The 11321-nt window shown below is 44.4% G+C and overlaps 1 protein-coding gene across 1 annotated transcript in view; it reads right to left on the bottom strand.

Moving 5' to 3' along the window:
• The window catches only part of LOC147426195 (methyltransferase), a 69191-nt gene extending 58231 nt beyond the window's left edge, over window positions 1-10960 (bottom strand). The window contains exons 1-5 of the mRNA XM_086498091.1: window positions 10776-10960; window positions 10624-10689; window positions 10168-10542; window positions 9543-9783; window positions 9407-9464 (exon numbers count right to left, since the gene is read on the bottom strand). Coding sequence (XP_086354217.1) covers window positions 9407-9464; window positions 9543-9783; window positions 10168-10542; window positions 10624-10689; window positions 10776-10960 — 925 coding nt within the window. The remainder of the gene's footprint in view (window positions 1-9406; window positions 9465-9542; window positions 9784-10167; window positions 10543-10623; window positions 10690-10775) is intronic.
• Window positions 10961-11321: the final 361 nt, after the last annotated feature.

Genomic DNA, 11321 nt, shown 5'->3' with positions numbered 1-11321 from the left:
ACTACCACTCGATTAGTCCTGTCATGAAAACATTGCGGGTGAAGCTGAAAGGTAAGGGTGCTGTCACAAAGTGATGACATGGCGGACAACAGAAACCCTAATTTCTGCCAAAAAACCTGCAAACCCTAATTTCCGGAAATCGCGGAGGCTTTATTATTTTTTATTTTTATTTTTAAATTTAATGATGAGTGACGCGAATCTTGCTTTTTACTCTACGCAAGAGAAAGGAAGAGAATGTTTTTTTTTTTAATAAAAAAAAGAGAAGAGTTTGAGAGAGAAGAGCTTTTGAGCTCTTATGCTTTTAACTAGATAGCTTTTGGGGCTCTGCTTTTGGGCATCCCTTGTAACCTTTAAATAAGTGGTGAGGGTCTCACTTCTGAGAGCATCTGGACACAGAGTCTGAGAGTGAAACCCTAACCACTCTCTTGTACTTTGATCTGATTAATATAAAAAGAAATACCGAAAGGGGCGCCAGTCTTTGGGGCCAATATCTCTAGGCACGGAACTCCGTCGGGCCAATGTGACTTGTTTTGAAGTGGTTATTTGGTGCTGTCGTGGTTGATTCTTGACTTGGAGTGTCCAAGTCTGTTACAATGGTATCAGAGCCTGGCCGATTTCTCTTCTACGGAAAATCCGATCCTCGAAATTTTTTTCCGCGGCACCTATGGCTTCAGGCAATGATCATTCAACTCCCTCTGCATCTGGAGATGATCACAACGAAGATTCCGGCAGAGAGTATGGCCCGCCTCGGCCTACTCAGGCGGAGTGGCGAGAGATGGAGCGTTGCCAGTTGATCGGTGATGCAGCGAAGATGATGCTCAATTTTGCGAAGGACCCAAAATTTGCAAAATATATGAGCGAGACTTCTTTTCAAGAAGTGCATGAGCAATGGCAGAAAACCACTACACCCACTCTCAAGAAACCTTCTGCTCACAAGAAATATTCAAAGAAGGAATTAGAAGAGTGGTTGATGCACGGATTGCTCAGCTTTTTGATGCGCAAAAGAAAGCCAAAAAGCACGGCAAAAAGCAGAAGAAAGGCACTGACTTCCCGGGATATTTCGGTCGTCAATCGACATTCGACAAGGCAAAGAAACTGAAGAAGCGCGTCAAGTTTGAAGACCTACCCAGTTCTTCTTCTTCTTCTTCTTCTTCTTTTTCTTCTGACAGTTCTTCTAGCTCTTCAGATTCGAGCCAAGAAGACAGAAAAGGTAAAAAGCGAAAAGAAACAAAGCTTCGGAAAGGGCAAGAGAAAGGCAAAGAAGGCTACATCTCGCCTAGAGACTGACAGTTCTACTGAGGACTCGTCTACAGACAACTCAGATTCCGATAACGGAAACTTTTATGTGAACAAGAAGAATTTTTTTACAAAGCTAACCAGTATGACTTTCTCGAAGATAAAAGCAAGAAAGTACGAGAGTTTAAGGAAGGTGGCCACTCGATCAAGTTTGATACTTTTTTAAGATACTCAGATGCTTCGAAGGCTTTGTCTTTTATACAACAGTTTGACATTGCTTTCGCGGGAGGAAGCTATTCAAAGCACTCCAAGATTCGGAGAGCTACCTCTTACCTTAAGGGGATTGCTCGTACTTGGTGGTCCACGCTTCTTTTAAACAAGAGTGCGCCAGTTAAATGGCTGAAATTTAAAAAGCTTTTTATTTCTTCTTGGTTGACGCAAGAATATGAACGAGATATACGAGCTGCTTGGAACCATCTTCGGATGACCAAGAAAGATACAATCAATGCTTATTGTGAAAGATTCTAGAGCTCTTTTCTACCCGCCTCTTCATTCAAGAAGATCTCGTTCACAGAACAGATTGAGCGGTTTACCTTGGGTCTACCTACACAGATCCGAGATCACTGCTTGGAACAGAAGTCAGCTTCTATTCAGGAGTTGATGAGTCATGCGAAGCGGGGCTTTGCCATTCACTCTGGCAATCTGACCTACCCCACAGATGAGGCCATGACACAACGAGCCGAACAGACTTCTAGCAATGAAAGTAGAAAGAAAAAGAGCAACCCAGAGAAAAAAGGATGCACGACCCAAGCTTACTCCCGAGGAGAGAGCTCGCTTCATCAGAGAGGGGAAGTGCTTTGGATGCAGGGAACATGGACATATCTCCGCGAAGTGCCCTAAAAAGGCACCAAAAGAACAGAATGATAAAGACGACGACAGGCCTGAGAGTTCTAGGGCAGCTGAGGAACGTGGCAGAAAAGGCAGATAGAAAAACAGAACTGGTACCACATGGCGTGGAACCTGCATCGAATCTAATGAATGGAAGTACAAACTTTGCCGCTCTTGGGGCAAAGTGAAGGATCAGGAAGCTCTTTTGAAGGAGCCAAGGCCAACTTCTTTTCACTTGGAATTGGCGGCTTGATTTGGAATTACGCCCGACAGACTGACGCCACAGGCGGAGGTAGTTCGACTGGCACCCGGATGGGATGTTGCCACTACACCGAGCATTGGCAAACTTCGTTTGCAATGACAGGGGTGTTCAGGGCACACGAGTGACGTTCTACTCAAGATCCCTTGGTACCACAAGAACTATGCCGTGGTTGACTACCGGGCCGAGAAAGCGACTTTGATAAATGAAGGGCTTAGACATTGTACTTGATGAACTTCAGTTTCTTACTCATTCTTTTGGGAGAGAACTGAACGATGGATAAATATGTTTTGACCTGAACAAAAGAACGCCAAGATATTTTTCTCCAAGCTCATGCCGATTGCTTTTTAGAGGGCCTGAAGATCATGCCATTGATCTGATACCTCGAAGCACGTCACCGAACTGGCCACCTTACCATGTGAGCCGAGCACAGAATGAAGAGATTATGAACCAAGTGAAAGACCTCTTGGAAAAGGGTCTTGTCCAACCTAGTACTTTACCGTATTGCTCTCCAGTGTTGTTGGTTTTGAAGAAAGACGGATCTTGGAGAATGTGCACCGATTATAGCACTCTCAACGAAATCACCATCAAGAACAGATTTCCGATTCCTAGGATCGATGATATACTCGATAGGTTATAGGGATCCTCGTGCTCTAGCAGGATTGACTTGAAGAGTGGATATCATCCTATCAGGATAGCGCCAGGAGATGTCTACAAGACAGCTTTTCGGACGAATTTTGGGTTATTTGAGTTTTTGGTGATGCCTTTTGGCTTAACCAATGCTCCTGCGACATTTAACCGGATGATGGACAGGATTTTTCAAGAGTACAGGCTATTTGTTGGCACTTTCTTTGACGACATCATTGTTTTCTCCAAGAATGAGGCAGAACACAGAGATCATCTGCTTCAAGTCTTTCAGGCATTACGAGATCACACGTTAGTGATTAATGCAAAGAAAAGTGAATTTTTCCTACCAGAGATACACTTTTTGGGACACATTGTGTCAACAGAGCAGAAGTGCAAATGGACCCGGCCAAGATAGAGACTATCCGTGATTGGCCCGATTTGAGGAATGTCCATGAAGTTAGAAGCTTCTTGGGACTGTGTTCGTACTACAGGCGGTTCATACGAAAGTTTGCAGAGGTTGCTTCCCCTTTGCATACCTTGACACAGAAAGGAGTACCTTTTTCGTGGGGACCCACAAAGGTGACTGCCTTTCGGACATTGAAAGAGAAATTGACTACGGGACCTATTTTGACTTTGCCGGACTTGCAGAAGTCATTTGAAGTATATTGTGATGCTTGTGGTCGTAGTCTGGGTACGGTCCTAATGCAAGAAGGCCACGTCATAGCTTACGAGAGCCGTTTGTTCTCTAGGCCGGACATGACAGCACAGATTTATGAGAAAGAGCTTTTGGTAGTTATCCATGCTCAGAGTTTGAGAGAGAAGAGCTTTTGAGCTCTTATGCTTTTAACTAGATAGCTTTTGGGGCTCTGCTTTTGGGCATCCCTTGTAACCTTTAAATAAGTGGTGAGGGTCTCACTTCTGAGAGCATCTGGACGCAGAGTCTGAGAGTGAAACCCTAACCACTCTCTTGTACTTTGATCTAATTAATATAAAAAGAAATACCAAAAGGGGCGCCAGTCTTTGGGGCCAATATCTCTAGGCACGGAACTCCGCCGGGCCAGTGTAAATCTATTGTGATCTGTGACTTGTTTTGAAGTGGTTATTTGGTGCTGTCGCGATTGATTCTTGACTTGGAGTGTCCAAGTCTATTACAGGTGCTTGGAGGCAAAATCCAAGGGTTTCATGTCGACGGAAGTGGATGCACGCTACATGCGAATGCGAATGCAGAAGAGGCTAGGGATCCTGTCTCCAACTCCTTAAAATTTCCGCATAAGAGACTAGTAGATCTTGGTATTCAAGATCTGGGTTGTCGTGTATCCGGTGTCGATCTTCCTTCAAAGGCATGGCAATGAAGATGGGATCTGGTAAGTCCATGGCCGGAACTCAAAGATTCTTTCAGGAAAAAAAAATCGGGAGAGGTTTCTTTGGGTTCTTGGTTCTGCTTGGGTTCTTGGGTTCTTGAGTTCTTGAGCTTCTTGATTCTTTTGGGGTTCTTCTTTAGGTTCTTCCCTTGAGTTCACGAAGCCGAAGCACACACAGCACTCTGATATCAATGTCAGGTGCAGCGGAAGTGTTTATGGATTTAGCTCGGATCTAGTACTCCGCACAAACACAAGGGACACTTTGCTTCACTTGAAAGTACTGAACTAAAAGAAAGAGAGAGACACGAGAGAGAGAGAGAGAGAGAGAGAGAGAGAGAGAGAGAGAGAGAGATGACACAGGGATGTCGGGTCCCAAACCCTCAAGGGCCCCCTTGCTCTATTGCTAGAGCAAGTACTTTATTTATTCTTGCACAAATGCTCATACAATGACTGGATGTTGAATTGCTAAAGCTAATGGGTACCCTATCCAAGACAGGGAGGTCGTCGATGGGGTCATGCGGTGCTATGTCGAAGATGGTGAGGTCGACGACAAGATCATGCTGGTCATGCGGATACTATGGGGTATTGTGTCAATGACAACCATGACGACAACGCCAATGCTGAAAACTGAAAACGCTGGGTCTAACTGCTATTGATCTGCAAAAACGTTGGGGTTCTGATGAGAGAAAACGATGGCTACTGCTGGTCCTTGCGGCACGGCTCGTGCCATTCCAACCTCCAGGTTTTCTTTGCTCTTTCTAGGCACCCAAGGCTGCCCTTTATAGCTCCAAAGTGCTGGGTCGAGCAGCTTGGGTCATGTTCCACCATCTGGCCTAATAAATCCTAAGTGAAAAGTCACTTATTATTTCAAGGCTATAAGAGGTAGTTCCTATGCACGGGTTCATACGGTACAAATGATCATGCAAACTGACTATGCAAGAGAGGGTATGCAAGTGTGACCGGCCTGGACATGCACGTCCGGCTAGAGGCTCACAAATGTGCGAGGCTCAGTCCTAAGCTAATGACTCATGCTAGACTGTAGCAGAAGCATGTCCACGTAGCGCAAGTGAAGTGCGCATGTGACACTGCTGCTACACTCATGGAGTCCCCTTCAATGGACATCGCAACAGACATCTTCATCATTTGCCTCACGTCTTCGGCTTCATGCAATTCGTTCAACATCCGGTGCTGAGAGGGGGTGTTAGATTTACACCTCTGTTGCTTCACATAGGTCTACGACATGCATGTACGGCTAGTGTGCCTCCAAGCTAGCCACCCATGGCATATGCATATAGGCTACATTGTCCGGCCGCCCACTTCTGGGCCGGCTGCCTTCTTTTGTCCAGGTGCCCTACTCACACATTTTATGCTGGGTCGTGGGGCATCCATATGCACAGCTCGACCTCCTCTTGGGCACATATATATATATGAGTCTGGGGGGGTACCCACTACACATATCATCTGGCATTGTACTGGTCTTCTGCTCTGGTAGTCCGGGGGGTTGTTTGCCCCCTCTTCCCTACACCAACGTTTGTTGTGTCTACTGTCTCCCTCTCTTCTCCTCTTGCGCATCCGCACACGCGCACTCTCACATCATCAACCATAGGATGTAATATCAAAGTTGGGGACTTTGTCATAACAGTTATAATGGACAAGGTTGGCCATCTATGTACGCACAGACACACTCCAGAATCTCCTCGCAGTCAAATAGAAGCCACACAGAGAGAGAGAGAGAGAGAGAGAGAGAGAGAGAGAGAGAGAGAGAGAGAGAGAGAGAGATCAACCATAACAAGCTTGGACACGAACAAACTGCAACATTGAACCACACACACACACATATTTATATATATATATAGACACAGAGAGAGAGAGAGAAGACGAGAGCGGTGGAGTTCCGCTTCCACATGCACTTGTTCCAAAGACTGGCACCCCTTTCGGTATTTCTTTCTTTATTGCTGATCACCAAGGTAAGATGCTAAAAGCAGAGCCCTGAAAAGCATCACATCCAAAGGCACTTGCTCTCAAAAGCTCCAACCCCAAAAGCTTGTTTTCAAAAACTACCACCCATACAAACTGCCACATTAGCATGCAAAATGTAGGCATGCATACTATCACTGCCGTGTCATCATCAGTCAGTGTTTTTCAAAATCTGTAACCAATTCTTACGTTGTCTTTAGGCCCCTTGGTTATGCTCTTCAAGCTGCTCGGGGTTAGGTTTTTTTATAAAAACCCTAACCGCCTTTATCCCTTGTGTGCCACATCACTCATTTGTGACATATCACCCTCTTAAAAGAATAGTAATCGCCCTCGATTACGCTTGCAAAACAAAAATAAGACAAACGAGCTCAATAGACACTGACTCTATGTACCCATGCACCAGACTACACAATCTGAAAATGCACATGGTGATGGAGCCGATGATGGACAGCAATGGAAGCACTCAATGCGGCGGGAATGGCCGAGAAGAGGCTCAATGGGCTGCCGAAGGTCATAGGGGAAGTAGTGTTAGCATATCCAGCACAATTCTGGCAAGGAAAGGGGCTGAAAACTGAGAACGATGAGCTGATTTGCTGATCCGGGTAGTAGCTCGCGATGAAGAATCAAAACACCGAGACTGATCTGCAAATGCAGAACGCTAGGGCTGAATTCTACAGCTAGCTGAATGTGTCCCAACACACTGGCTGATTTGTTCCCTTTATGGGGCAAAATACTGCTTATGAACTTTTTAGGACTTAGGTAGGGCAAACTTGGAAGACAAAGGTTAAAAATAAATCATGTAAATTATTTATTAATAAACTTGTCTAGGCAAAGTTTCTAGGTGAAACCGCCGCAAATCTGCCCACCCAGGAATCCGATTAAGGCAGGGAATGGCTCGTTGGATTTCTTTAACCTAAAACTACATGCACGTCGTTCCAGATGCCCACCGTAGTGTAACAACATCTGTCAAAACGCTTGTACAAACCATTTATGCAAGAGGGTTCCAAAACTAGAAAACCTAATCTAAAGGACTCGTCCAAACATGCAAGTCCTGCGAACAGGCATACAAAATTGCCGGTACTAATCCTCCTAGGATTCTGAACATTCCTATCTAGGGATATGTACAGAACTAGCTCTGGAAGTCGATGAAGCATGTCCACGTGGCACACAAATCCATATGCACGTGACATCCCCTCTTGGTTAAGGTAAGGTACTAGTACTAACCTCCATGCATGCCATTAGATGGTCTCGAATGAAAGGCCTTCTAGATGATGTACTCCACAGCTACTTTGAGAGAGAGGCTTCCCCGGGTGATGTGCGAATGTCCAAAAGACAAGGATGGTGATTGTAATAAACTTGGACACCCCAAGTCTAGATTCTGTCACGACACAGTAGAGATTCACTTAAAATACTTCACAATTAAAGAGTAGACACGGCCCGGAGTAGTTCCGTGCCAAGAGAGATTGGCCCCAAAGATTGGCGCCCCTTTCGGTATTTCTTTCGCAGATTCCTTACTTTCCTTCCCTGAGTCACTATCACTGCTTTTCTCATGATGCTTGCTTTTTCCTTTGTCCTTTGTAGAACCTTTGTCTTTGCCTTTGCATCTGCAATCTTAAGTAAGCAACCTCAAATAACAAAAGGCAACAACAACACGCACCCCCACTTTCTCTCTTTTTAGCGGTAGAAAAAAACGACCCTTCTCTCTCTAGCTCTAGACGCCCCTCTCATTCCAGTTTTCGTACTTGATATTTCAAGTCATTCATGATTGTTGTCAATTTCACCTGGGGGACAATGACTCGCTAATTACATTCTGTTTTCAAAATAATGTATAATATATATACACAAATGAATCCAGGATAAGCCTAGATTCATCTTCAAAGGAAAGTGTAAGGTATAGACTCATGGTAGTCATCCACAAGACAATATACCTAGGTGAATCCAAGATAAGCCCAGAGTCACCTTTAAAGGAAAGTGCAAGTTATAGACTCATGGTAGTCATCCACAAGACAATATAACCACCAGCTCCATCATGCATAGTATTGACAAAATACTACAACATACCCTAACGTCATCACTACCCAAGAGTGGGTGTAGAACTAGGTACCAATACATGCTCCCACACACACACGAGCATACATCGATACAAAAAGTGCTACCTCCTTGGTCATAATTTCTTCTGATCACGGAGTGACTCAAGCAAAGAATCATGAACCTTCTACAACTCCTCCTTTCGGGAGGAAGAGTACTTGCAACAAAAACACTTAACCAAGTAAGCCTCTAGACCGGAAAAACATCACCTATCAAGGCTCAACGACCAGAAAGCCACTCTTGTAAAGCTAATGCTGCAAGGAGAGGCTTGTACGTTGATCCAACACATGGGATAGCCGTGTTCTAAAAATTCTTTGTTAGTTCGAGCCCCATCTATGACATTGTTTTTTTCACACATGAAACATGTGGCAAACGCATAAGGGTATGGAAGTACTTCTCTATACATCATGTGCCAACTCACATAAGGGATCTGTATCACATTTAGGTAGTGATGTGTGTGAGACTCCCGGAGCACTTCTAGAACATTTCACTCCAGTGGATTGAATATATGCCCATCCTTCTAGGGCAAGTGTATCACACTTAGGTAGTGATGTATGTGAGACTCATAGAGCACTTCTAGAATGTTTCACTCCAGTGGATTGAATATATGCCCATCCTTCTAGGGCAAGTGAATCTTTTTACATGCACACTAAGTACTGCAATTTCCCATGTTGTGTGTCCTTGAACTTCTTCTTCTTCTCCACACTTGTATACGTGCATTTCTGCAACCCTAATTCGAATGATGCCTCTGCTCATTTTTTAAGTAGATACACTTGAACGCCCACACAGCAGTGAGCACAATCAAGCCACATAAATGGCTTCTTAAACACGCTACATCACCAAACACAATGATCTCAATCAAGCTATCAAAACATTGAACAATTATTTAGTCTCCAAGTTCAAAGCATTAATAAGAATTCCTTTGCCTCATATAGCAAGCCAATTGGGTAGTTCTTGGTAGTTTACATACTGTCAATTCGGACCCGTTCAAGCACAACATCAGGATTTTGCCGCAATGTTCGATCTGCCTGCAGTGAAAGACCAACAAATTGTCTGATAGGAGTTTTCAAAACAAAAACTACATGTTTAACAAAAATCATAATGACCTTGAATTTATATGACCTACGCTCCACCAGCACGATTTTTTGAGCAATATAGCAATCAGCTAGCATGTGAGCAAGATAACCTCTTCCAGCCCCAAATTCGACAAACACTGGCTCTAAATCTGGATTTGATGGTGTAACCTGCTCCACGCTTGAATCACGAGATCGAAGAAGACCAAAGCTCTCCATGTTGCCAAGCATGGAGGCCTGCTGCAGAACATGCTTTTCTTGAAAAGGTATCCTCCTAAAACACACCATAAGGGCTTTCAAAATAATTTTTGCCTTCTTTTATTTCAGAAACCCATAGCTGCCTGATGCAATTGAAACTATCTAAAAGAATGAATCATAATATCTGGCATCATACTGATTACCAGATTGGACAACAAACTAGACATTGACAGGTACGAAGCATATAGTAGCTTCTGCTAAACAACTACAGCCCTGGCTATTGCGAGCATGCCCCCCTAACCAGTCTGACTTTAGATGAGAAATGACCCAACAAAGTACTGCAGGATGTAAGTATGGCCACAACTACATGTAATAATCAGGTAAACAATTTTGAGTCTTGCATCATTTTCCTCACTTCTGAAACCCTTGGAACATAAAGAATGCGCCATAGGCACATCACCTGTCTATGTCAGCAGAGAACCACTTTTTGCATGCGGCTGGATGCTCAACTGTGAGCTGAAATTTATCACTGCAGTGTAGATTGTATGCGAACTCTACTTTCTCGATCAACTCAATCAGCTCTTCTTTGGTGATAGAGTTGAAAAGAGAACGCTTGATCTTGGAGCTCACATGACCCTCTTCAACGGTGTCCGTTCTTCCGTGCACATCATCATCCAACTCCCCACTTTTGCAATCAGTAGTGCCATTTTCAACCTCATCATCACTGCCCGCATTGGCTCCCTTACAATAATACAGCATCTGTTTCATTTTTTGCATGTGGAGAACTCTAGGGCATCTCCGTGCATGAGCTTCTGCCTCCTTTTCAAGAATAGTGCTGCAAGCCCACTCCACAATGCTGTTTTGGATCAAGCTTCAAATGAATCAAAAGCAGGCAAAGGAAAAGGAGGATCATTACTGTGTTGGGTCTACCGGACAGGCAATCCTTGTCTCCACATCCGAGGGCTTGTGATTCCCGCAATAGCTGCTCACATAAAACAGAAGACCTGGGGTTGAGAAACCTGTTGATCCACAGAGACAGATAGAACGTAGCAAATAAAGCCGCCTCACGGGAAATGGGGAAGAGCAGCTGCGGCGCAACGTCTGTTCTTTCGAGGAAGCCATTCCTGGCAGCGTGCTACTCCTTCCTTCATGAGAGCGAGAGAATTTTCAGCTGCGCGGGAGCGATCCCGTCCTATTGTGCCGCGGCAATTCAGACTGCGCATTTCCGTGTAGCCCGGGTGAGCAATGAGCATACTTAGGCTAGGGTCACGCGAGGCTTGGTCGTCAGTTATAGATAACTATGCCAACTATGCCCAGACAAAGCATTAAAGAGGCATGAAATGAATAATTAAGCCTCTTGCATAGTCATGTGAAGCTTAGTTTTTCATTCATCCTCCCAACTATGCCTTGAACTTCACTACCATGCAGCATAGTTACAAAGGGTAAGCATAGTTATTCATTTAATGCTCCTTTTTGTGTGTGACCAAGAATGAGGCTTAGTTATTTCCTCAAATAATTGATAACTAAGCCTTTCATGACCATAGCCTTAATTGGACCCAAGTAGAGTGTTGTGGGTAAGATTGTCCATGGGTGGCAGTTGGAACACTCCAATCG

Source organism: Adiantum capillus-veneris, chromosome 24, assembly GCF_014529385.1.
Source record: "Adiantum capillus-veneris isolate H3 chromosome 24, ASM1452938v2, whole genome shotgun sequence".
NCBI classification, from domain to species: Eukaryota; Viridiplantae; Streptophyta; class Polypodiopsida; order Polypodiales; family Pteridaceae; genus Adiantum; species Adiantum capillus-veneris.
This window is presented reverse-complemented; position numbering and strand designations above follow the sequence as displayed.